General features: G+C 42.4%; 2 protein-coding genes across 2 annotated transcripts in view; both read left to right on the top strand.

The window, feature by feature from the left end:
* Positions 1-24,500, top strand: part of LOC119654038 (zinc finger protein 91-like) — a 75,616-nt gene extending 51,116 nt beyond the window's left edge. Inside the window, exons 15-16 of the mRNA XM_038059200.1 lie at positions 16,767-17,007; positions 24,034-24,500. Of these exons, the coding sequence (XP_037915128.1) occupies positions 16,767-17,007; positions 24,034-24,440 (648 nt within the window). The 3' untranslated portion in view covers positions 24,441-24,500. The remainder of the gene's footprint in view (positions 1-16,766; positions 17,008-24,033) is intronic.
* On the top strand, positions 9,326-10,795 carry LOC119653916 (zinc finger protein 239-like). Its single transcript, XM_038059072.1, has 3 exons — positions 9,326-9,541; positions 9,599-9,839; positions 10,296-10,795. Exons 1-3 carry the CDS (start codon positions 9,449-9,451, stop codon positions 10,721-10,723), a joined length of 762 nt encoding a protein of 253 aa, XP_037915000.1. The 5' UTR covers positions 9,326-9,448; the 3' UTR covers positions 10,724-10,795.
* Positions 24,501-27,767: the final 3,267 nt, after the last annotated feature.

Here is a 27,767-nt window from a genome sequence, read left to right on the forward strand (position 1 = left end):
CAATATATTTAGACTGCTTTTTAATTAATTCACAAAGGTAGGGTTTACGGTTTTAGAGGGAGCTTACTTGGAACTTATTTGAGAGCCTTGAAGATTTTCTGACATTTAGTCTATTATAGATTGTATTTTTGTAGAATTTTGTATATTGTTTTCGATACCGTTAACCTGTTCAAGAAGCATTTTTCTTGTCGCAAACACGTCTGAAAGTATATGATCTTATTCGATAATTTATGGTCATTCGATTATGGATGGATTATAGAATGTTGTGGTTAGTACTACTTTTACGCTGAGATTTTTTTTTGAAACTTAATAGATAATGTTCTTCGGTTAATGTTTTACTATTCTTTCTGTTTAATTCATTTGTCGTTTCGAAGTTCTACACATTTGAAATTTACTGTCAACATAATTTCTAGTTCAAGTTATATCCTTAGCGACGGACTGTCAACTGTATTTCCAAATGACATAATGTGTTGTACGTTTGCTCGTAGATGATTTTATTTTCCAGTAAACAGCGTATCACAATAATTTCCGATGACTAGTGAGGATGGGTCTAGTGAGGATGGGTCATTTCCAAAGACGACGAGGGTCTCCTCCTGTATATCCTCCTTATCTCAGTCATGTTCGAAAGTCTTCTCCAAGTCTATTAATGACATTTGTAGGGTTTCCAAGGTTCTTTTCAAACAGTAGCCGGATGGCATCAAGTTCAATAAATACTGTCAGTACTTTGAAACGTCATAACTTATGAGCAGAGCATGGAACGCAAAATGTTTCTTTTTTATTTTTCGAAAGAGGAAGGAAATACAATTCTAATGAGCTGTAAATCATTCAAAATGGTAGCCTTAATTTCTGATACCCAGCCGTAAACGCTCGGGTCATTTAGCGATATACGTACGCACAGTCTCTAATGGTATTTTTGTGGATTCGTGTTAATGGCTTATTTGGCATACACTTCGCTTCAAACGTCACATAATTCTTAGTCCACCGGGTTCAGTTCGGGGCTTCCCGGCGTCCAGTCTTCAGGATGGATAAATGTTGCAACATTAACCGTGAGCCATTTTTGACAACTTTTCGGCTTATGCGCCGGCGCATAATCTTGTTGCAAAAATGTTAGCGGTGGTTTTGATTCGCGGCGTGCCCAAAATGAATGGGATACTCCCCACCAAACCATCACGGACATTGGGTGGTGCCCTCGTTGAACGTGTGGGACTCTGTTTTTGGCATCATATGCTGGCGGAGCGTATTCTCAAACGTTCTGTTTGTTGTATTTTTTTGCAAGCATAAACATTTTTTCGCCTGTAAACAAGGTTTTTTTTAATAAAATATTTTTCCCTGTGCGTACGGTAAGGCTTTTGATTAAGTCTCCACCGTAGTGCTTCAATCGTACGAGTAGAGCTCGGCCGACCCCCTCTAGGTCGATCAACAAGCTCGCCTGCTTCTTCGTAACGTTCCTTAACACGAAAAATCAGCCGTTCGTAACAGCGAGTGTCGCGATCCTGTACTCCGCTTTCAATAAACCAATAATAACTTCGCGTGCGTGATACTCATTCCACTTCATCGTGTCAATTGCTACTGTGCGCAGTTGCCAAACGATAGGAATGTATATGGGAGCGACAACGCTGTAATCAACAATGTTACCGCTTTCCATAAGGCATCATTTCTCGTTACTACTGACAGTATTATGACTGTGTAAATATTAACCCTCAAATGTGGCATAGAGTGTCAATCGTCTACGTATTGTCGGTTCATCAAAGTGTGCTTCAGCTCTCCCCGACGGTCGTCTCTTATATTTTTCCGCATGACGTACTTTTAACGCAACCCACTCGTTGGTCTCTTTGGGGTAGTAAATTCCATTGCCTGGCATATCTAGCAATCGAGTGGTCGCCTTTACTCAAAGTGCCTATTTATTGCCATTTCCGTTTTTAATTAACACGTTTACAGAAAGCATGTTGGCGTGGAACAACCGGTTTCCAAATATTATATAATATAAATAAAGTTTATATTCGGTGAGAGAGCAAGCAGTTGTTATCACTGTAGTCTAGGTGCTTTAGGAAAGATGTCATGACCCATTGAAGCCCTCAACCTCCTGCAACCTCGGCAGCATGACATGAAAGAATAGTTTCGGCACATGATATCGGCACTAAATGCAACCTTGTCGGACTCCGCTTTGGATTTCAGATTTCTCTGAAATTTCGTCACATGAAATTTTGTGCAATCATATGTCGTTTAGCTGATGGCTATTAATTTTTCCGGAATGCCCTCAACCTCTGTAGAATACAAACACCCTGCAAACTTCTTGTTCACACTGTTGAAAGCTTTTTCAAAATCGATGAAGAACAGGTAAAGAGGGAACCTTAACTCCGCATCCTGTTCTACAATGATCCACAATGTGTTCATTTTGTCAATTTACGAGCATTCAAAGCGGAAACCAACCTGTTTTCTGTCGATGAAGTTTTCGAGTTTTTCTTTGATGTGTTCTGAGATTATTTTAGTTTATATCTTTGCGGCAGTAGGGAACAAGCAAATATCTTTCAAATTATTGCTTTCGCTTGCGTATTGCGTCTGGATTTACTTGCAGGGGCGGAGAGCCTCAGTCCTTCAAGTTCAATACGGCTTTTGTGATCCGGTGTTATGTCGGTAATGAGATTGCTACTTTTCTGACCGGACGACAAACATCTTAAAAGGCAGGCCATCAAACGTTTTCTTTTCTGCAGCGGAAGTGTAGCTGTCGGCTAGGTCCCCGAGAGGCGCCATAAGATCTAGTTAATTGCGAAAACTTGGAAGCGGATCGATGAGCCTTATATTGCCGCTGTGAGTGGTGATGACTGCAATGAGCTTGAGCTCTGGTATTGCGACAAATCTCGGGAAGCATAGTATATGCTTCTTGAGACGTTCGACTGTTGACACACAACATCAGCTCGGGTCCACTCTCGACAGGAGTTGTCGTCAAGGGTGTTTTAATTGTTTCGCATCGGTAATGATATTTTCTTGCTGTATTGGCGAGGAGAAGAGTTGAACCCTACTGCCGAATGCGAAAGTGAGGGGGTAGTGTAATTTCGTCACTTTGGCGAGGTCGTCTTTCGTTTGACCAAACGCTCGACTGGTTGCCGGTGTTTTGGCTTGGTGATGCCCTCTAGCAGGTTGTTGAGTGGAACTTGGGTCGTTTTTGTCTATGGCATGAAAATTCGGTAGAAATTTAACATACTGAGAAATTGCTTGATTTTCTTCCCGGTTTTCGGCTTAGGGTACTCAAGGATAACTCTAATTTTATTCGGCGGTACTTCCGCTTGAAATTGAATAACAGAAAAACTGGAGCTGCGTTATGCCGCGCTTGCAAGCACTCGAACTTCAGTTTGATATGTTCGCGGAGTTCTTCTTCGCTCGTCGTCGATATAGGCGTAGGCGAAGCCGAGACCACGAAAGATGCCATCGATAAACCGTTGGAAGGCTTGCGAGGTCGCCACTAGTCCTGGAGTTGTCTCGATTAAATGTCAATCAAGTGTCGTGACACACTTTTGAAGATTGACCTCTGTAGTTTTTCGTCTTTTTTCGGCAGAAAGTCAAAAAGAAAAAAAAACTGCGAAGTCGTCGCATTATAAAACTGAATGAAAATTTCCCACAGTGAATTTGTTATTTTCGTAGGAAGGTCACCAGTGTTGTGGTGCGTCGCTGTCGCCGTTTAACGTTTGGGCGAGAAAAGGGAAATGTGGGCGACATTCGTTCTCGAAGGACGTATTGGGGATTGCCCGAAGACGGTGATAGGACCGCTGGAGACTTCGGTCATGCTGACAGATGGCACTGGTCGCCACAGTACTCCCGCTTGTGATGGAATTGCGGAGACAATTTGGGAATAATGCCTGCTAGCGATCCGTCCATCGGAATTGTCGTCCGGTTCGGCGTGGCACTTGTTCCATTTCTTGTTCGATCTGGACTTGTGGCTCGACAGGTCTGGGTTGATGCATCCGTGGCATCCTCGACAAAATGAAGGCAGGCTTCAGTTGATTTATCGACACGGTCGTACTTTTGCCTTAAATATTTACGACACATGTTTTATCGGATCGGCTGATCAAACCGTTTGGTCCGTTATGGGGCCTCCGATAATAAGGAACGAGTTTATCGAGGCGAATAGAACAATGAATCCTGTAATGAAAGCCAAGGCTAGTCGCTCAGCTGGAAAAAAATCCTTTGTCAGCTTTCTGGGATTGAATGGGAGTTCGCGATATCGACTTCTTCGGAAATCAATATGCGATAAATGCCTCTTACTACTGCCAGTTGTTACAGTCAACGAAATTGGCATTCAGAAACAGAAGACGGGGTATTCCCACGGAAAAAAAGAGCGGATTTCGTGATTAGCTGCTCAACATAAATTAGCATAAATAGTTAATATATCCCCTTCTTTAACTTCAGGTGATTATATCGGCCATTGTCAAGTATGAATTCTAGGTGACTCCAATTACTATGTCAAGTTTGCTGGTATGCTTTACGGGTCATTAATCTGTTAGATTTTCTATCTTTTCGATATTTGATTCTCATAAGAAAATTCTAACGCCGTGGTAAACACTGATGAATTTCATCGGGCGGGCGAATAACGCCAAAGGAGTTTGGACCAATGTTTTTACGTGTTGATGCGTGCTTATTTATAGAGGCTAGGTGGACCATACGAATTTTCTTCGAGAGCAGCCACTGCCTGATGTCTCTTTAGTGTTTTTATATTTTGTTGGATGAATGCGAGTCTCCCGCGTCTAAAAACGGGACAAATTGTGCCAACTGCTCCACCAGGTTGGGGGTTGGGTAGGGCTGACAACCCTACACGGAAAACAACTTGTTACGAAGCCACAACAGGAGCCTCGGACTGGACGGATTATACAACGACGAACCCGGCAACAACAACGGAATAACGATTTGCATTTTCTCATGGAACGTGCGCTCCCTGAACAGAGATAAAGCTGATAAGCAGCTAGCCGATACCCTGTCCCAATATAGGGCTGATGTAACAGCGTTACAGGAGATGCGTTGGACAGGGACTGGTTTTCGCTACGCTACACCATATATTATAGTGGCCATCCAGTAAACCATGTGTTCGGAGTAGGTTTCTTAGTCAGCCAAAGAATGAAATCTGCTGTTATCGGCTTTGAAAATATAAGCGAACGGCTGTACACTCTGCGTTGCGAGGCAAGTTTAGAAATATAAGCCTCATTAACGTTCACGTCCCTACAGAGGAGACTGCAGAGTCGTAGAAGGATACCTTCTACGAGGCAGTAGAAGGAACCCTCAAAGCCTGTCCCAGATATGATATCAAAACCATACTTGGGAAGTAGGGAAGAAGCCCGTATTCAGGCGATCTTACACGAAAATACAAATGATAACGGACTGCGGATTATTTAATTAGCAGGGTCACACGAACTGGTTGTTGTAAGTACCTGGTTTGTTCGGAAAGCGGTCCTCAGACATACTTGGGCCTCTCCAGACGGGACCACTTTCAACCAAATTGACCACGTGTTGATCGAACGCCGCCACCTCTCAGCCAATATAGACTCGGATCACTATCTGGTTGGAATGGTGCTCCGAGCTCGAATAACAAACCACCTAGAATCCCCTCTGACAATCAGGTGAGAGTTAACACTGAAGCCATCCACAACACAGCCTTCCGCGACACCTATAAGAACGAAATGGATGTCGCAATAACCGCAGCCAACAGAGGACCTGAAGATTAAGCATCATCACATGAGCTTCACAACCACCTGGAGAACGTTATCATGGGTACGGCCACAAACATACTTGGCCCCAGGCGCAAAAGGAGTCGGAACGGTTGGTTTGACGATGAATGTAAGCTAGCAACGGAACGGAAGAATGCCGCATATCGAGTAATGCTGCATTCTCAAAGAATGTGGGCACGCGCAGAGATTTATCACGAACTCCGTCGAGCGGAGAAGCGACTTCACAGACGGAGAAATAAAGCCAGGGAGAACCAACAAGTCTGCGAACTAGAAAAGTACAGGGAGCAACCGCACCAGGCGCGGAAGTTTTACCAACAAGTCAGCAGGATGAAGCCCTATACACCTCAATGCTCATCCTGCCGAGACAAAGAGGGAAATCTGATTTCCGACAGAATGGACATATTGGAGGGATGGGTTGAGTACTTTGATGAGCTACTGAACAACCAGAACATCGGCGAGTTGGAGGTCCCGCCAACTGAAGACGAGGGACAAATATTGCCACCACCAAGTTTAGGAGAAACAGTCCGGGCAATTCATCGGCTAAAAAATCATAAGTCGCCAGGAGCCGATGGAATTACAGTCGAATTGGTTAAATATGGAGGCGACCAGTTACCCCAAGTGGTTTATCAACTTGTGCTCAAGGTATGAGACAGCGAATCAATGCCTGACGATTGGCAACGAGGCATTGTCTGTCTCATACATAAAAAGGGAGATATCACACAGTGCAGCAATTATAGAGGTATCACGTTGCTGAGTACCATCTATAAGATATTCTCCGCTATCTTGCTAGGACGGATAGCCTCATACGCCCAGAACATCATTGGCCCATACCAAGAGGCTTCACTCCAGGCAAGTCAGCAACAGATCAGATTTTCTCTGTGCGGCAATCGATGGAAAAACTGTTGGAATATGGACGACAATTGCACCATCTATTCATCGACTTTAAAGCCGCCTATGATAGCATAGCCAGGGTAAAACTATATACGGCCATGAGAGAATTCGGTATCCCGATGAAATTAATAAGACTGACTAGGCTGGCCGTGACCAATGTGCGAGGCCAGATAAAAGCAGCAGGAACGCTCTCAAGACCATTCGACATCAACAACGGTCTACGACAAGGGGATGCCCTATCATGCGTCCTCTTTAACCTGGCCCTCGAGAAAGTGATCCGTGATGCTGAGGTAAATGCAAGACGTACGATCCTCTTCAAGTCCACCCAACTACTGGCCTATGCTGACGATATCGGCATCATGGGAAGAACCACCCGAGACGTACAAACTGCCTTCATCCAGATCGAGCAGGCAGCGAGTGGCGCGAGATCTTGGGCTGCACAGGAAGAATAAAAATAGGAGAATACAACTTCGAAACCGTTGACACTTTCTCCTATCTAGGGTCGAAAGTCACAACCGATAACAAGTACGATGATGAAATCCGCGCACGGTTGTTGTCAGCCAACAGAGCCTATTTCAGCTTACAAAAACTGTTCCGCTCGAAACGTCTCACCATAGGGTTAAAGCTCTTTCTGTACAAGACAATGATCTTGCCAGTCCTCATGTATTCCTTGGAAACTTGGGTTCTTAGCAAGAAAAATTCCGAACTCTTGGTCGCGTTCGAGAGAAGAATTCTCCGAAGAATTTTTGGCCCCCTACATGAGGATGGACGATTCCGTAGCCTACACAATGACGAAATTTATGAGCGATACCATGACCGTCCGGTTGTGGATAAAATCGGGCTCAATAGGTTACGGTGGGCGGGTCACTTAATCCGTATGGATGAGGATGATCCAGCCCGAAAAGTCTATAAGAGCAATATCTATGGTAGAAAAAGAAGACGAGGCAGACCTTGCCTAAGATGGAGCAATGGCGTAGGCCAGGACGCCAGACAGCTTTTAGGGATATCGAATTGGTGGACCTCGGCGCAAAGCCGGGATATCTGGAGTTCCTTATTAAGGCAGGCCTAGGCGGGATACCGGTTGTTGCGCCGTTGATGATGATGATATTTTTTTGACGATCTAGTTAGGTTGGACGACGGTGTGAAGTTGAGTTAGTTAAGCATCAATCTCTTAATTACGTTGCCCGGGGTTTAACCTCGATAGTAATATATGTGTGTGTTCGTCTTTGTACTTGCTCCGAAGCTTTTCGCTAATCACTTTAAGTGTTGAAATGACAAAGTTGAAATCGGCGATGGTCAGTTGATCATCCTGAATGGTCGCAGAACTATCCCAAAAACCTAAAAAGATTGCGAAATTGATTGTGAAGATCCGTTTGCAAATATTGAAGCTCTACCGAAGTGTTCCGTCGACACGTGCTTCTATGCCTCTATGTTAGCCAGGCTCAGGAATCTGGTGGATCGTTTGAGCCTTCACGTGTCATTATACAAAAATTCACGTGTTCTTTTAATCGATGCGTGGTTTCGCACCGGATCTTACCGAAATAACATCACGCGAGTTCAACTTGGAAAAATTTGATAAAAAAAATAACGGTGCTAATGGAGCCGTATAACTCCGGACCTGAATGTCGCGATCGAAAGGAAAGAGCCACGATGGATCGCACCCTTAATTGATGCTTCTCTTGCCTCGAATGTGAGGTGTGGCGCGCGGCCTTTGAGGTTGCCTCTCTAGCTTGGCATCCCCAGACCAGTCTATTGGAGGATGCCTCTTCTGTGATGAGTTTTGTGGGGTCAAAGAGGAGTGGGGAAAAGAAGTCCTCAAATTAAAACTCCTCAAACTAAAACTAAAACTAAAAATAAAATAAGTATCGTAAATAATGCCAAATAGCTAAATAAAAATAATATAACTAAAATGAAATAATAAGTGATTTCAAAACAAATTTATCATCATTAAATGCAAGAAAAACTGGGAGTTTTACATTATAGGGGTTCGTAAGAGAGGAAGGACCTGTTTAAATTATTTTTTTCCACACCGGGAGTCTAACAAAAACAAAAGGTAGATTGAGTTGATTGATACCTGGAATTTGAGCAATTATGAAACACCATTGTATTTGAATCTCGAATATAGCAATGCCAACATAGATATTTATTGTCAATATTACGGTTTTCGTGTCCTCTTAAAAACGTTTACTTTAGTCCTTGCGCTTTCTCTAAAGAAGAAAGGATAAATTGGATTTCATTGGCTCTGGGATAAACGCAATAATACTTACTGGTGTTGGGGCGGATTCGAATGATTCAGCGAAATACTAACTAATATGATAAAGAGTTTAGAGTGTAAATGGATGCTTCCTTTTCTGCTGTACATTAGTCGTCAACCTTTCATCAAAAAGCAAATGATATCAATGCAATTGAATATCAGCCATTTGGTATTACAGTGTTTTGGCGAGTGTAGTTCAGTTGTGGAGACCTTTTATCATGCTTGTGCTACAATATCATAATTTCCTAAGGGTTATTGTTGAGTCTGGAATCGTGAAAATCGTTTTTGGTATCAGTCGTTCCAAATTGGGGGCTGCTGCATATTTTTTTTTTAGACTTTTCTAATCATTTCTTTTAGTTAATGAAGAATCCATATCCATATTTCTACAGTTCTATATTTCCGAAATCTGGTCGGTAGTCATTTGTACAAAACCATGGGTGAAAATGTGATGAACCTATCTCTATCCAAAGTTCAATGCCCATTTCGTCCTTTCAAATGTATGATGCTATGCAACATTTTAATTGATTCTGTGGTGTAACATTCGAATTACTAAGTCGTTATAAATGTATCATTTTATCCTGTTATCTTCATGACAAGTGCAAATACGTTCTGTGGCACATTTCGGTGTTTTAGTTTATCCCACAATTCACAATATCTGGCGTCCAGTCAACAATCCTCTAAGGTACGGATCATTAATATTCAGTGTGATATAACATATTTTCATCTCTTCTCTTTTCAGAAACACACAATGATTCACACCAACGAGTATCCATTCGTATGTGATATCTGCCCGAGGAAGTATCGCACTCAGGATAGGTTAAATCTACATAAGATGCGACACAAGGGAATAAAGAATCATGAATGTCCAATATGTGGTTTGAAGAAGACAACTGGACATGAGCTGAACGTGCACATGAATGTTCACACTAGAGCGAAGAAATTCCCATGTAATTTATGTAATGCATGTTTCCTTAATAATGGTGAGTACATGTGAATATTTAATTTTATTTAAAGGACTACTCAGAGTTATTGTGCTGGTTTTATGGTGAAGTGAGTTTGCGGATTATATACTAGAGTTTTAGTAGAGCGTCGTACCGCGTTGGGATGGTCACCATAAAATTTGACAGTAAAATATCCTTTTACGACTATGAATTAGAATCGTTGAGCATAACTTATTTATGAGATGTGCTTACATCTTTCAAATTACAGTGAATTTAGTTATCCGTTCTCTTCTCCTAGAAATAAAAATTATTAATAAAGATGGGGAAGCTACATCTAATAAAATTATTTAAGAAATAATAAAACTGCGAGTATATTTGTCATTTACGGTTGAAACTGGAATGGTAAAGCTATGTGGAGCATTAAACATCTGAATAGTTCTTTTTGATCCTCTTCTTTCCTTGATATTTCTCTTAATAAATCACTTTCAATCACAGGCAATCTCGTTCGACACGTGAGAGTTGTACACGAAGGTATTAAAACATATAATTGCACATATTGTGATCAAAGTTTTGGAAAAGCGGAGACATTAAAGCATCATGTAATGCGACACACTGGCGAGAAACCGCACGAATGTCCTATTTGTGGAAAACGTTTTATACAGAAAACATCATTTCAACTACATGTTAAACGGCATGAGAAGGCGAAAAACGGCGAAAAAGTTAGAGCATTAAGACCAGTTGTGCCGCCACCACCATCTTTGCCGTCAGCAATTATGACCTCGCTAACAGCTCCATTACCCGCACCATTACCACCACCTCTTCCGCCATCGATACCGCCGCCGATAACGTCACCTATATCCTTACCGACGGTACCTTCGCATCTTGAAAACAATGAGCAGCCCAACAGTTTCATTGCATTGTAATAGATTTATGTTCTGTGTATGTATTAGTTTTGGTTTAAGGTTTTGAGAAATAAGAAAATATAATAATAATTATTCCTTTTATAGAATCTGAGCTTTTCAATTCTATGCTGTCATTTATGTCGTATTAAACTTGTTTTGGGATGTAACGTAACATCAAAGGGCTCGCCAAACAGAAAGGGGACTGCTCGCGCGGACAGGCGGACTGTCCGTCGCGAACTCTGTATTATGAAATACCGTGGCGGACCAGTCTTGTCCACGACGGACTGCGGACACGTTGTGAAAAATTACAGAGTTCGCGACGGACTGGTAAAATATATACCGAAAGAAGTAGAAGTTCTTTTTCATCAGACATCGGACGTCTTGGAAACATTCAATCAATTTTTTAATAAAACTAGTCCGCTGTGAACAGTCCGCGTGCTGTTTGACATCACTTGTCCGCGACGGACTGTGGCACGGACAGTTCGCTTTCTGTTTGGCGAGCCCTTAAATAAGAAATTTACTTGGAAATATAGCAACGAGAAACATTCACTATTTTCTCGTTATCTCAAAAACCGTGGATAATGAACATTGCAACAGATTTTGTGGCTGATCCTCACCATTTTTTCATAAATGGAACTTTCCATAAAAGGAACAAAGCCTCTCAGTACTCAGACCCTTGTAGCCCATTGTACTCGATTCCTCTGTCTAACGGAATATCTCGAATTCATTTATTTATCGATGTGATGCTATCCGCTGCCGTTGGAGCACGTCAGCATCAAAAATCTGATGTCGGAAGCGTCCATAGGCGGGACACGCATATAGAAAACGTTTCGCTTCTTTATTACAGGATGGACACGTATCATTTTGGAGGATCCCTATTCTGAACATATGCCCAGCTAGTGAATTATAGTCAGTCAAAATGCCCATAATACTTTCTTTTCGACACGATAAATTTTGCAGTATGTTTGTTTGGTTCTGACAGGAAAAGTTTAGTTTTGTGAGTTTAGCAGCATTAAAACTATGTCACCTGGCATTATGGGGAGTTTGTTCCCAGTTTTTGATAGTAGCATTAGCTAATGATGTTGACACCTCAATTGCGGCTCCGGTTCGGGCAGGGGGAAATTGAACCCTCTTTTGCTAAAGCATCCGAGATGACTGTTCAACGCTGTCAATGCAACTTGACTTTCGCTACAGATCGTGATGCGCTTGCCCTTCAGGCGCTTGTCAATCATCCACGTTGCCTCTCTTAGGATCGCATATACTTCAACTTGAAAGACCGTTGCATATTGTTCTAAAGAGAAAGCCCACTTCTCACTTTTATACGAGTGATACACTCCTTCTCCAGAACTTGGTTCTATTTTTAAGCTGTCGGTGTAGAAGACATCAGTATTGGAAGTTATGAACTGAATTCAGTTCTCCCAATAACTCTTCCAATGCTGTGTGCCCCCGTGTCCATTGCTTCCTCATAACCTAATCGAAATAGTCTATGGGCTGCTCTCATAGCAGTGCTCCGAAAACCAAAAACAAATCCAAGGGCTGTAAATTGAGTAATACGTTTAGAGCTGCGCTTATGGCACAGAGTTGCGTTCACTATCTCTCGCAGGACTTCCCACGTTGATAAGCATGTTGGCTTCCATTTAGTGGGTGCGACCTTACCGCCTCCTAGCGAATGTGAGGCTCAATCAAGTCTCTTTAGACATTTCAGCGAAAATGATCTTGAGTTGATTTGTTTTAATTTCTTTGTGTTTGAATAGTCTTTTTCTCCAGGCTTCGGTGTGAAGACTGCCTTAATCTTCTTCTAAGAGGTAAGCACGTAGTCCAGAGCAAGACTCGAAAAATATTCTTTAGAAGTTGCTGTAAGTGCTCTATATCCTCCTTTAGAATCGGATGGGTACATGCCATTCATGTCAGGTGCTTTGAAGTATTCAAAGGATTGTGTAGCAGTTCTCACTTCTCCTGGAAGAGAGCCTGTCTAGACTCAACTCTGGAGTTCGGGAAGGTTCCATTCGGTTTTCTAGGAGAGTTTAACTTGGCGATTCATTCATTAAGGACTTTGCACAGCCGGGAAGTCTTCCTTTCTCCTTCCAGTTCCACACAATATGCTCTGAAGGAGTCTCGCTTCGAACGTCTTACGAGCCCCTTGTATTCACCCTATGAGTTCCGGAAGTTTAATCAATTTTCATTTTTATTGCTTTTGTTAGCACGGTTCAGAAGTCGTTTGGAACCACTCACTTTGGAAGTCACCATGGAACCGTTTTGAGTTTAGCTTCGGGAAATAGGATAAGCCTTTTCAAAGCACTCCAAAATTGTGCTACTCAGAGTTTCCAATTAATCTTCTATCGCCAAAGGATAGTCTCCTAGGGGGCTCCACTTTGTTTCCAAGAAGTCCATTGAACTTTGTCTAATCCGTTTCCCTAGGATTCTGTCTTTGTATTACAGACTGTTCGCCTGCAATAGTCAGACTAAATTCTAAGTAACGGTGATCTGAGAGTGAGACTTCATCTAGCACTCGTCGGTCTCTAATCAACTCTAATAACTTTGTAGTGCAAATTGTTAGGTCAATTACTTCACTTCTTCTTGGCCCCACGAACGTAAGGGTGCACCCTACGTTCGCGGTCATCATACCAGCTGAAGTGATAAAAACAAACAGTTCCCAGAGAACTACATTTGCTACTGCCCTAAGAAACTTGCTGAGCGTTCGCATTACACATTCCTAAGAAATTTCGCTGTCTTGTTCCTTTGCGGTGGAAGTTTCAACGCAACCTATCAAGAAAAGCTTCTGAATGGAAGAAAGGCTGAAGAAAAAGAAGAAGAATGTAACTTTCTTCAAAGCACTGGTCATTTATATTTTTATTGATTGCAGATTCAATGTGTTTTTCCTCGTTACCTGGAATATTATATTCTATGTTATATACATATGTAAAAATGTTCACAGAAATATGGCCGTGATTAACATAATCCGGAATCAATGTACATCTGAGTGCACTGTTCGCTGCATAGGTAACAGCCAATATAGTGCTAATCAGCGAACAGTACCGAAAAAAGGAGCGAGCCACATGGCATCCCAACTTATCAGTTACTGCTGCCATTTAGTTCGCGACAGTGCACCCGACTTCGAATTGGGCGCGCATCTTCGTTTAGGAATGCCACGGTAATGCCTTATAATGGGGGTGAAAACAGGGTTCACAGTTTTACACATGGAATCGACGCCAAGGTTTCGGCACCCACGCCCTAAAGGAAACATTCCTGATGGGAACTTTGTGTCGGAATCAATGCTGTCATCAATGGACTGGTGGCAAATTGTGGAAGACTTCCATACTCATTCGCATTCTATTTGAAATGGTTGACGCTATTTTTCGGCGTAGTAGTGTCCAATTAAGAAGCGCCCAGCTTTCGGTATTTCCACTTGTTTATATCTAATAAAGAAGCGATGTCGGGGCCGACTGCGTCCTCCCATCGTTTTCATAGTTTCCTAATCGGTCTGGAGTCATTGACCACAACTGTGATAATTCCTGAGAGGGAGATCCGGTTTAATACTGTTTTATGATGGAAATGAGCCAGTCAGATTGTCGAATTTGCACTTGCCAAGTTGAGCCCATTATGGTTGCTTCTATCAGACCAACTAGTTTTGCTGGACTATCGTATGTTCGTTTGAAGTCAACGAATATTTGGTAGACTTCGACGTTGAACTTTTAGCTTTTTGGTTTACGATAAAAAGTTGATCTATTGTGGAGCGTCCATCTCTAAAGCCGGCTTTGCTTAGTCTAATATTTTAGTTTAAATATTTAGAAAATACTCTGTCGATCAAAATTGTACGAGTGTTAAGCAGCAACGGCCGCCCTTTTTTTCATGCAGGGTTTCTTGTTGTCAAAGAACGCTAAATCATTTTCGAACCGAAATCGAAATCTAATTTATTTTTCGAAGCGAATATAATATATTTATAATATAAAATTGTACGAACTTTCCATAGGATTGATTATTCTGCTCTACAGCTGCTTTTGGGATATGTTTCTGGCGATCATTTTCATTTATTTAAATTTGTTTGGGAATAAATTTTTTTTTCTTTTCTTTGAGCCTTTGCCCCGTTCACAACCGAGATCGGCTCGTCGTGATCGGTTTCGCCATTTAGTTCTATCATATGCCTGATCTGGATGCAATTGCGAGGCTTTCAAGTCACCATCCAGTGTATCAAGCCACCCTTGTTTCGGCCGGCCTTTTGATCGTTTACCACTTCGATGTTCAGACCAAACCATACCATCGAAGACGCCTCTCTCGCAATTTTTCCACGATCTGTGCAACTCTATATCGATCGCGGATATCCTTATTTCCGATGTGATCAAAACGTGTTACGCCACTAGTCTAACGCAAAATATTCGTCTCCATTACCGCAAGACGCCGTTCATTGTCTCTTATAATCGGGCAACATTGAGGACCATTGAGAATGACAGGGCGGACAACATTGCGGTAAATTTTAAATTTCAGACGTTCGTTGATACGTCGATCACAAAGAGCACCAGTTGTGGAACGCCACTTCCTTCAGGTTTCCTAAATGCATGAAGAAATTTCATAAAGCAGTTCTTCATTGACTGACAGCATTGACCTAAGATATTTAAATCGCTCAGTTCTGGGCAGGTCACTGCCGCTGACAGTGATGTGCCTGTTTCATTGGGATCGGTATTCAAAAATTCAGTTTTATTCAGATTCAATTTGAGATAAGTTGTTCGAGATCATTTTTGCTATTAGATGCTAGGAAAATATTACCCGCATAAAGCAGTGTATAGGCCGCTGGACGTTGGATGACCCCTGTGACAGTGTCCATAACAAGAACAAAGAGAGAGAGACACGAAGCGGTTTTGATACACATTTCGAACTTTACTTTTCGGATCGTGGTAGAGCAATTGATCCCAGCGTACGAGTTCTTCTGGCACTAAGTGTTGTCGAAGAGCATACCAGATGAGTTCGTGTGATACATGGTCAAACGCTTTCTCTTGGTCCAGAAATGCAAGGCGACTTGTTCCAATATTAAATTTAAATTGCAGTTTCCTGAGAACTTTTGTGTTTGGACTGGTTATTGTTACCTCGAATCCAGAGACTTTCGGGCTCGAATAGCATGCATTGTTGCCATGGATTCGTATCGCTCACATTTCTCACATACTAAATTAAAAATTATATTATCTTCGACTGCGGCTTGCCGACAGATTCACGCTTGATTCTCAAATAAGACTAACTTTGAAGGCCGAAGCTGAACGCTTTTATAACCCGGCGAATGCTTCAAAAAGATGGGTGAACTGCTTTAATTTCAGAAATATTAAGAAGAGTCGCCTTTCCAATTACTGCAAACTGATTTCTGTGCTTTCAACACTTAGTAGCTACTTAAGGTAGAATCTATTGTAAAAGACCCCTGGACATCGCAGAGTAAGAAGCCCTGGACATCGCAGAGTAAGAAGCCGTAAATCAGTGTAAAGTAGTGTAGCGATTTCGTTTTCATAACATCGAGTATTCGAAGCCATAAAGCGTAACCGGGTGGCCGACCTTGTGTTAGATTTCGGATTTAATAGCTTCGCTGATGTATTGATTCGGAAGATACCAACTCCGAAGCGCTAAGACGAAATATCGTGCAATATGGTCAAAATTACACAAGCAAATATGGGACATTTTTTAAAAAAAAGGCGCATCTTTACCTTTGTGGAGAATAAGATATGTACATATTCTTTGATTTTCAAAGAGACTGTGCTTCAACTTCATTATCTTCATACTCAATGCTGTCCAAGTGGTAAGCTTACAGCTGCGGAATAGTTCAATGAGGAACGCAAATGTCCATAATGAATTGCGATTCGAACCCGGGACAATAAAGAGGCTAGGGTTCAACCAACTTGATCATCGCACCGTCGTTGGCAGAGTTATTATACGCGTTAGACAATGCTGTATATTTTCAATAAGGTTTTAATTCTCGTTTTGTAGTTTTCCCGATTTAATTAAGTCCTTTCAAACAAACTGTGGAAGTATATACTTTAACATTCAAATAGCTTTAATGGAATTCCCTTCTATTGCTTTTTTTTTCCAGGAACACGAAATGATGCATAAAGGCGAATTCCCATTTACTTGCGATAAATGTCCAAAACGCTTTCGAGTCGCTAACAAGTTACGCCAGCATAAACTACGCCATGAAGGTATTAAAAATTTTGAATGTGCCACGTGTGGTATGAAAAAAACTACACAACATGAGGTCAACATGCATATGAATGTTCATACGCGCGAAAAGCAGTATCCATGTAGATTATGTAAGGCCTGCTTCCTAACAAATGGTGAGTATATTGAGCTTGAGCTGGTTAAATTTACTTTTTAAGGTTTTGTGTAAAACAATTACAATCGTTTTACTGTCTGTCCGTCCGTCTTAGCCTTAGTCTTTTAGTAAGTGGCTGGAGAAGCCCCCTTAGGTTCATCCTAGTATCACGAAGCAGCAATGTAGACTACAATATAGAGCATGATTGTACCAAGTTTGGTGGGAATTGCATCATTACTAACAAAGTTATAATAAGCCAAAATTGTCGCTTCTTTGCAAATTCAAGATTTTGAATGTTAATATCATTGGAAAGTGGATGTTTTCACATAATATATGCACATATTGTATTACGTGCTATGTACTAATGGAACAAATGCACACACTACAAAAAACGTTTCCTACCTGAAGCATCCAGCTTCCGGTTTCTCGACTTGTTTTTTCTTTTTAAAAAACTATACAATCATATATGGTAAGATATTATCTGCAGTTTTGCTACTAGTGAGCCTGCATTCGATATTATTTACGCTATACATATATGATTGCCACTTAACCCTGGTGGGGTATAGCGCGTCAATAACACCTGCGCTTCATCGTTCGGGGTTACCTGCGATTCAACACCCCCACGATTTTCTGAGAACTAAGCCTGGTCTCCTTCTCTACTATTCTGCGCCAAGTGCCTTTGGGTGTGGTAGTGGATTCTATTGCATGTGTAGTCAGTAACGCATTGTTGCCCCTCTTTAATAGGTGACCTATCCACTGGCACTTCGGCCTTCCGATTACAGTGCGTACGAGTGGCAGGCCTGTGCGCTGACCAAGTTTTTCGTTTGTGATAGTATTAGGCCAGCGTACTCCGTTGATACGGCGATGGCTTGGAACCTTTGAGTGATAGTCAGTGTCACTTTCCATGTGCCACTCCCGTTGGCAACACATAAAGAACCTTAGCACGGAACAGTTTCAGCTTGATTTTGGTGTTTCCAGATTTTAGACAAGACAGTGAAAGCGGATCTAGCACTCTTAATACGTCTGGGAACATCCAGTTTGGTTCCACTGTCGCTTACCCACTGTACACTTCTTACTTCAAATTGATCGACGTCATCCGTGCTCTGCCTATTAATACAGATAGCGAGAGTTCGATGACCCGTCAGGTTGGGAACCTTGGTTTTATTGGCGTTTATCTTCAATCCACTTCTACTTGCCTCTCTTTTCAAATCAAGAGTATTTTGCCAAGGTCCATGGCCAGGTGAGGGCAGAGACAGGTGCCATCAGTGTAGTCCAGGTATTTTAGGAAAGATGCCATCGTTCATTGAAATTACTCATATCCGCCGGGGAAAGCAACACGAAGAACGTTACCGATAACAAGAGGAAATATATCGGCGACAGGATACAACCCTGGCGAACCCCGCTTTGGACCTCAAAATCCTTTAATATTTTACCTCGATGCAGCACGTAGCATTATGCGCCATTATTTATCGCTCTTATAATAGGTATTAGTTTCTTCGGGATGCTCTCTTACGTAAAACACGTCAGATATACTGCCTGTCGAAAGCCTTCTTGAAATCGATGAAGAGCAAATGAAGCAAATAACTAAACCCCGTCGGCAGTTCCGAAATGATCCGTAGGATGTTGATGTGCTGAATGCAGGATTATCCACAACAGAAACCAGGAAGCTCTCTGTCGATCAAGCATTAATGCATTGCCTTGTCCCCTTCTTCCAACTTTTCGGAAAGTTATTAGATGCCTAGGATTTCTGTATAAGTGGAAGTACGATGCAGGGAAATCGTCGAGCACAACGGATTTACTTCTTTGGCCGAACTGATTTCTCTTGTCTTTGAGGGAACAGTCCGTATCCGCATATTACGGTGACTAGCCATTTTATCTACAAGACGAGGAATTTCAGTGGAGGTGGTACGGCTAAGAATCGTGGTGAAGTGTTCCTTTCATCTGCTCGTCATTGTGAATGAAGAGTCGACCGTTAACGTCTTTCACATATGCGGTTTTTAGTGTTGAATTTGTTGGTTGTTCTGTGTTTCAATGAATTAAAAAGTTTGTTAAGATTGTTTTTCGATTAGGGAAAACCCTATTGTATTTATTACAATCTTGTACGCACTGCGTAAAGAAGCAGTTGGCTCCCGAAATATCGATAATTGCAAATAATTACAATAGGGCTGTTCCCAATCAAAACCAATCTTTTCGTTTCATTGTCATTTCTCCTTGTCGCACAATACGATGAACTTCCCAGGATTTGGGACGTGACCGACGATCTGCGTAGCTTCCGAGAAAAGAGCATTTTTGATGGCAGCCCAATGCTTATCGACATTTCAGAAAGCAATCATGGACAGTTTCTGATAGACAAAGGTCCGGATAGCTGAGTGGTTAGAGCGCAAGGCTGTCGTACGGAAGGTCGCGGTTCAAATCTCACTGGTGGCAGTGGAATTTGTATCGTGATTTGACGTCGGATACCAGTCGACTCAGCTGTGAATGAGTACCTGAGTCAAATCAGGGTAATAATCTCTGGCGAGCGCAATGCTGACCACATTGCCTCCTTCAGTCTACTGTGGTGTACCGTTACGGTCTTGAATGAAGTGCTCTAACACACTTCAAGGCCCTGATCCAACATGGATTGTTGCGCCAACGATTATTATTATTATTATTAAAGGTCAGTACTTGTCCAAGCGTTGTTGACTTTTGGTAGCAGCAAATTTTCGAAATTAGGTTACTAGCTCGAAAATTTCTACTCCTTATAATCGCGCTTAACGATAAGCAGGGAATACTTTGAGTGTATTCTTAAGCTCCAATTCATAGGGGTCGGAGGCAGAGCATGAAGAAAACTTCACCAGGGCATCTTCGTCCCAGATCGGCGGCCACCGTATGATGCCGCATATGAAGTGCAGGACTGTCTCCTTTTTTTGCTCACATTGGCTACATACAAGCGAGGCCACTACCCCAATTTTTTTCATGTTGAAGTTAAAGGGGCGGTATCCCGTTAAAAACCTACTGAGATTTTCATGTTCCATTTCTTACGGGACAACAAAAATTCCCATTTGTTCCCATGTGTGCCGGAACTCAAATTTACCCATTGGGCTGCATGACTTCTTTTTCACTCTTCAGGACAGACTTGACAGTGGCTGACCGGATGTTAAATGCTGGTCTTGGTCTCCTAACTTCGTTCCAGACCCTTGGCGAGCTAGTCTGTTAGTTTTCTCATTACCAGGTAAGTTTGAGTGTCCTGGCACCGTCATCAGGAATATTTCGTTCAGTCGACCTGAAACTTCAGCAGAAATCGGTGGCAACCCCATACCAGCTGGTTTGAAGTTTCGTTGCTATGTAGTGCTGATTACGATGCCCGAATGATGCAGCAGATTTACCATTCAAATTCGACTACCCTATTTTTGCCGTAAACATTCTTCTGCTGCCAATAAAATTGTATATATCTTCGTCTGGATTATGGTCGTAATTTCTTCGAGAGGTCGGACTAGTTCACTAATCGGATTACTCGAGAACATCCCTAAGTACGTTCCCTTCCCCCTTCCATGACTGACCCGCGTGCCAGTGAAGATTATTAATTTTGTAATCCTAAGAGATTCGTGGTGATTTGCCGACCACTTTTATGTTTTGGTGATTACGAAGGAGTATGTCTTCTCAAAGACAAATCTGGAAACAATATGATTAGGAGGCATCAGAGCTTCCTGATGTTTGCCCAGGAATTTGCAGATGGACGCATGACCGTATGATTGGTCGCATTTTCATGGGCCAATGGTATTAAGCCTAAAGCCGCCGTTTCACCTCGAAAAGAATGAGGGACAGATTTAGAGTAGCTTCGGGGTCACGGTCGGCGTAGTGCAGTGAATACTCAGTACTCATGGTTCCACTAATGTCGAAGCAACCGAGCCGGGTCTACCTGTGCCTCTGGGCAGAGTTTCTCGAATTATTCTCTTCTGTTTTACTGCTGCCAGCTTGTTGTTTCTGTGGTCTTCTTATAGGTGTGATCCTCTCAGCCGCTGGTTTGGTCAAGCCATGTTAAATCGTTCACTTTTCCACCAGTATTTTGGGGATTCTGATGGAGAGCACAAATGCTATTCTCATGAACGCATCGCATGCCTTGCATCATATCGAGAGCTTGTGTGTGTGTGTGTGTGTATGGTGGGGGAGAGGCTACAGCTTCTGAGCACTCAGGCCGTGTTGGCCCATTGTACCCGCCTCTCCCGTCTAACGGAATATTCCCGATTTGTTAACGTATCGCAGAATTTCTGTTAGTGGATGTGATGCTACCTGTCCCAATTGGAGAACATCGGCACCAAAGATCTGATGCCTGATGCGTCCATAGGCGGAGCTTCCTTCGTATAGTTGCTTGCTTTTTAGACTGATGTAGTCACGTCTCCTGCTGAATTTTTAGCATTGATTCTTGATTAATGACCATGAGGAGTTTTACTTTGTCTCTTTCCCTTCTGAATGGATTGAAAACTGGGTTGGTTGATTTTGTCACCAACGCCTTTTCTCCTATTTTTTCACTATAGCTACAACTGATAAAAATAGGTGTTACCTTCCATGTAATAATAAGAAATTTACCAGCGTACACAGTCGGTTGGCACATAGTATAAATCAGGTCATGAGTCGACCGGAGGAATTTCCACCTTTCCTCACTGTGGGGATTACATGCCTTATCCCTAAGAAGGACATGGTGCAGGACCCCGCAGACACAAGACCGATTACTTGCTTACCAACCCTCGATTACTTGCTTACCAACCCTTATAACGTCCATTATTAGTGGAAGGGTCAATGCGCACCTCGAGACCAACAACATTCTGTCCGAGGAGCAGAATGGCTGCCAAGTTGGATCAAGGGGTTGCAAAGAGTAACTCATTATCGATTCGGTAGTTGTAGGACAAGCAACTAGAGGCCAAAGAAACCTCTTTAGTTGCTATATCGATTATGCCAAGGCGTTTGATAGCGTCCCGTATACCTGGCTAATCGATGTCCTACATCTGTATACATTGATCCGAAACTAATTAAGTTTTTGGCGACAGTCATGGAAGGGTGGCATATCAACTTATCAGTGCGTACATCTGATGGTGCTAATACCTCAGAGCCCATCCCTATACGGAGGGGCAGCTTCTAGGTGGATTCGTTAAGGGGACTCAACCCCTTCGGTTTTGTATGGCACTGAACCTCCTTTCATAGTTACTGAATGATGCTAGAGCGCATGGGTTTGCAATTAAATATGGCCTACGTGCTAAGTACGAACTGACAAACTTGATGTACTTAGATAACATCAAGCTGTATGCTGGTACTGACGACCATCTTAGAAGTTTGTTGCGAATAATAGAAATGTTCAGCCGTGATCCAAGCAATCCGCAAAGGTCATCACGAGCCGCATGCCGGACATAGCATTGGTGAGCTCCACATCGAAACTGTGACCGAGACAGACTTCTACAAGTACCTAGGAATTCTGCAAGGAACCCATGCTCGAGTTGGTGATTTGAAGGATGCTCTGCTGTCCGAATTCCTCCGACATGTAAACGGTGTAAAGGGAAGAATAAAATAAGCGCGTTGAATGTATTCGCTATCCCTTCACTGGCTTATACATTCGGAATATTGCCATGGACGAAGACCGATCGGGAATACGTTCAGCGGCGGATACGGACAACTATGTTTAAATTCCGAATGCATCATCCAAAGTCTGCCGGGGAGCGGATGAACCCGCCTCGTCACATCGGAGGTAGGGGCGTGGTTAACGTGGCGGCACAACATCATCGCCAAGTCGACTCGCTGCGCACTTATCTTTACAGCAAAGAGCAGGCGAGTCTCTTGCATGCGGGTGTCTTAAGGCAGACTGTGGGCTGACTCCACTTAACTTGAAGGATCGATCTTTCAATCCTCTGAGTGGGGTGAAGTCGGACCAAGAGCGAATTGATGAATGAAAGTCGAAGGCAATGTACGGTAAACACGTGAATTGTCTTTGGTAGCCATTTGTCGATTTGCATTTGTCGAACAGATGGCTGTGTGCTGGGGAGCTCTTTGCTGAGACGGAGAGATTCATGTGTGCCGTTCAGGATGGCGTGGTCGCCACCTGAGCTTATAAAAAGCTCATCATGAAAGAACGTTAGAGATGTTGAACCGTCTCATTTCTGGCTGTACTGTTATGGTAGGGGTGCATAACGCTGTATGTAAAGTTATCCATCAAAACCTTATATACAAGCATGGGCTGATCACGAGAACATGTCCGGTTTACCGATATGAGTCGCAAGCAGTACTTGATAGTTCTGCTTACAGCATATATTGGGACCGGCAAATTCTGACTGATCGCCATACTGCACATAACAAACCTGACGTACTATTAGTTGACAAGACGGGTCGCTCCGCGTGTATTATTGATGTTGCTATTCCCCATAATAGCAAACTTTGAGCGGAAATACGTGGAGAAGAAGGTGAACTATGAGCCACTGGCTCGGGAAATCAAAAAAAATTTGGGGTCTCGAGCGGGTGGTTGTAGTTCCCATAATATTGTCAGCTACAGGTATTGTACCTAAATCGCTCACGGCTTCCCTTGATGTCCTGGGACTTTCGCATAGTCTCGTTCAAACCATGCAGAAATACACCAGTCTGCATACGTGCTCGATGTTGCGGGGAGTATTCGAGATGGATTCTCCCATTGACCTACCACCGGCCACTACCACCAGCGCCCCTTTAGTTTTTAAGTAGGTAGGATCGTCCGAGCCTAAAAGCTTGACACTTAGTGCTAGTATTAGGTAAAATCCGGCATCTGCCGAGATTGTGATAACTTGGAAATAATAATTTTATAATTATATGTACAATTCATTTAATTCAATTTAATTCTTCCTCACGTTTAAACTCCCTCCCCATCACTAAGGGTGTAGTACTTGCTTGATTTCAAAATTCCGTGTGTATGCGGTTCGTTACTTTCATCTTCGAAAACAATGCATAGTTCACCGAATAGTGTTCATTTGTCCTCAGGTTATCTTGGCAGTTTAAATTAAATTAAATTGTTTGTACATTTCATTCTATCTAATACGTAATTCTCTCTTTGCAGCTAATTTAGATCGACATATTCGGGTTGTGCATGATCGCATTAAACTTTTTGTGTGTTCGTACTGCGACCAGGCATTCGGTAAAGCAGAAACGCTCAAACATCATGTGATGCGACACACGGGGGAGAAACCGCATCAGTGTCCTATTTGTGGCAAGAAATTCATTCAGAAGACTTCATTCCAGTATCACGTTCGTCGTCATGATAAAGCACAACAAAAACAACAACAGAAACAACAACACCAAGAAGAACAGCAGCAGGAACAACAATTGCAGTCTCAATCCCAGATACAAATAGAATCTCAATTACAACCCGCCCCGCCACAGTTACAGCTGCAGCAACAACCACAGCAACCGCTCCACCAGGGCCAAGAAATCCCCCAACCACAGCAGCAATTCCAGCAATTTTGACTAGAACAATAAAATGTAAAAGGATTAGGGATGCGATGAAATACATTCGAATTCCTGAAAGACTTTCCACTGATTTTATGGAGTTGTGAAAGGGTATATGAGGAAAGTGTCCTTCCGTTGATTACTGTCTGGTTTATTGACTTTTTTGCGAATTTAACGACTAATTAACTCTCCCTAAAGAAATTACCACCATAAATACAAATTCACCTTTTAAAATCACGCTTCCTCCCATTAGCAATCAATCCAAGGGTTGATGGTAATGAGGCAATTGTTCATTGTCCTCTACCTTCATGATTACATTTTCCTTTCTGAGAAATCATTTCAGTGACCTGTGAGTTTCTCTTATTTTCTTAACATTTTCATGAACCCCCTTCGTTGCTAGATTTCTTCCTTTAATGGATTGGGTCCTCAACTGGAGCGAATGATAAATTGTAGGTGGAAGAAGAATAATTATCGCAACCCTCTTATCGACTGCTCTCGACGATATCTCCAGATCATTAGTAGCTTTTATTCGTAGATTTACAACCCCGAGGACTTATACTATTTTCGTCAATAATAATGGATTGATGTTGCATGAAAAAAGACTACCTAGCGGATGTTTATGCAGTCGGGCTTCCTGCCTCTTAGGTCTTTAGATAATTAATGGCTGGGGGAGGACTATAGGAAATATTTGCACAATAAAAGGGAAAGTTCGCTTGGCTAAGCGTTTGTTCTTTATTAATCCTGGAAAAGATGGATTTCTATCTCAAATGTAAATGCCAAGCTCTTGGAGTTGACCCTTGGAGCTCGTTCTTGCAGTTTTGGGTTTGATTTCATTGGCTTCTGATTATCTACTTCTTGGGTACCATGGTCCGCAAATATATGTAAATAGCTTGTGAAAGGCACAATGGAGCATTTGCACTACATTAAAGGACGTTTGAGATATGATAATTTTGCTAGGTAATTTTCTACCGTACTTCCTTATGAAAAGGGGTCCATTGGATATTCTGTGTGTATGGGGTGGAAGACCATTCACCCCCGTAGCAGTCAACTGAACTCCCGTTTAACGGAACATCCCTGATTCGTTCATATATTGGAAGATTTTCATTAGTGGATGTAATGCTATCCGCTGCAGCTGAGGCACATCAGCATAAAAATCGAATGACTGATGTGTCCATAGACGGGACACTCATATTAGGAAATGCTCCTTGGATTGTGCTTGCTCATTACGAGATGGAAACATTATTTTGTAGAATTTCTTTTCTGAACACATGCCCACTAGTGAATTACGGTCAGTCAAAATGTACAGAATATTTCTGCACGTCTTCCAGTTGGTCGATTGGATAAACTTTGTAGTATGTTTGTTAGGTTTTCTAACAGGAAAAGCTTGGTGTGCTAAGCAGCATTTAGGTGTTGTCATGGGAACCTTGTTCTCAGCTTTTGATAGCAGCATTAGTCATTGTTAGTGATACTGTAATTGGTGTTTCTGGTCCCGGCGTGAGCGGGATAAAACCCTCTTTTGTTCAAGTATCCCGGATTTCATTCTCTTGGCTTGCCTGCAGATTGCAATGTGTTTGAGACTTCGTCTGCGAACGCTAACATTTTTTGGGTACACGACGAAAGCAGGGGCATACGCCAAGTTTATAGTCAGGAGACTAGTCTTGTTTTTCTTTAGTCTTTGTCCTGTTCAGAAGCGGGATGAACTCGTCGTGCGCCGTTGCGCCATTTTGTTCTGTCAAAGGCATGATCTGGATGCTGTCGCGAGGCTTTCTAATCCCCATTCAGCGTATCAAGCCACCATTGTTTCGGGCAGCCTTTTGGCCGCTTATTATTGACTTTGACTTCGGTGCACAGTGAAAATTTTGTCGTTTTACCCTAGCTCACTACTGCCTAATGGGACCTTTTAGTTTTTTTTTTTCGTTTTGTAAACCATACTATCGTAAACCAACGGCGCATTGTATTACCTATTTCTGCACACCGTCGGAGGCCTCGATAAATTGCTCGCATAGCAGGTCATCTGCATAAATTTTAGCGTGTATTTGCAGATTTTGTGGTTCACATAGTAGTGAGTTAGTCAATATACTCCACAGAAGTGACGATAGCACACATTCTTGGGGCAGCTTTTCGTTGTTTTTATTGTCGGTAACGATCAACCAATATTTCAATTCACAGCAATTTCGGCGTTCTACTTAACTAAACTATTATCGACATTGCCAAAAGCCTCTTAAATATTGACGACTACTCCCTTCTTGAAAACGGCTTTTAAAGTTATATCGTCTTTCTTGGAAACCAACAGGCGTCGTAAGACTTTCCACGCTGGTAAGCATGTTGGGCTTCATTTAGTGGATGCGATCCTAGCGTGTCTTCCCGAATGTGACGCTTAACCGGTCTCTCCATACATTTCAGCCAGAATGGTGCTAGACTGATCTGTAGAAATTCTTTTAGTTTGAGTAGTCAGCTTCCCCAAGCTTCGGTATGAAAACTACCTTTACCTTCTGCCAAGAAGTAGGCACGTAGCGCAGACCAAGGCATGTGGACGGGAGAAAGGCTGAAGAAAAATATTTCTTAGAGTTCCCTTTAGGGGATTTATGTATGTATATGGTCCTTTAGCATCGCTGGATAGATGCCATCCAGGTCAAGTGTTTCGAAGTTTTCAAAGGACAGTATATCAGGTCTCTCGTTTTCCTTGGTAGCAGTCGGTCGCTCTCGCAATGTTCTAGTTCTCGTTGCAACATTTGCGTGTTGACGGGTTTGAAGGAAATGCCAAGCCTGTCCTTTTCACTTCTGTCACCTGTTCTCTGGGATGGTGTATTTCCAAGAGGGTCTGTACGGATTCACACTCTGGAATTTGTGAAAGTATCATCTGATTTTCTAAGATAGTTTAACTTAGTCGCCTTACCCCCTTTAAGGACAGTTTCTTACAGTATGCTCTAAAGGAGTCGTGTTTTGAGCACTTAAGGGGCCTCTTATAGTCACGCTGTCAGTTCCGGCAGTTTAACCAGTCTTCATTCTTATTGCTTTTACAAGCACGATTCAGAGGTCGTCTGCTTAATTTCTTGAGCTTTTGCAGTTCTCGGTTTCATTGCGGAGTCGTTTGCCGCGCTTGCCTCGGGAAAAAGATCAAGTCTCTTCATAGCCCTCCAAAAGTGAGCGATTTAGACTTTCCAAAGGAGCTCCTATAGCCAAAGCTCTTTTTAGTCGCCAAGGGATCCCCACACACGTTAAATTCATAATCATGGGACCAGGTGAAGTGATGAAATCAAATAGCTTTTCTCCTTTAGGGTTGCATTTGCTACTCCCCCACCAAATATATTGAGCGTTCGCATCACAACCAATTAGTTCTTGCGA

This window comes from Hermetia illucens, chromosome 4 (genome assembly GCF_905115235.1).
Source record: "Hermetia illucens chromosome 4, iHerIll2.2.curated.20191125, whole genome shotgun sequence".
Classification (NCBI taxonomy): Eukaryota; Metazoa; Arthropoda; class Insecta; order Diptera; family Stratiomyidae; genus Hermetia; species Hermetia illucens.

Bases quoted from the DNA above. Each gene is read 5' to 3' on its own strand.
- LOC119653916 (XM_038059072.1), top strand. From the start codon at position 9,449: ATGACAAGTGCAAATACGTTCTGTGGCACATTTCGGTGTTTTAGTTTA. The intron at 9,542-9,598 runs GTACGGATCATT...TTCTCTTTTCAG, and splicing joins CCAGTCAACAATCCTCTAAG to AAACACACAATGATTCACAC. The intron at 9,840-10,295 runs GTGAGTACATGT...TTTCAATCACAG, and splicing joins TGCATGTTTCCTTAATAATG to GCAATCTCGTTCGACACGTG.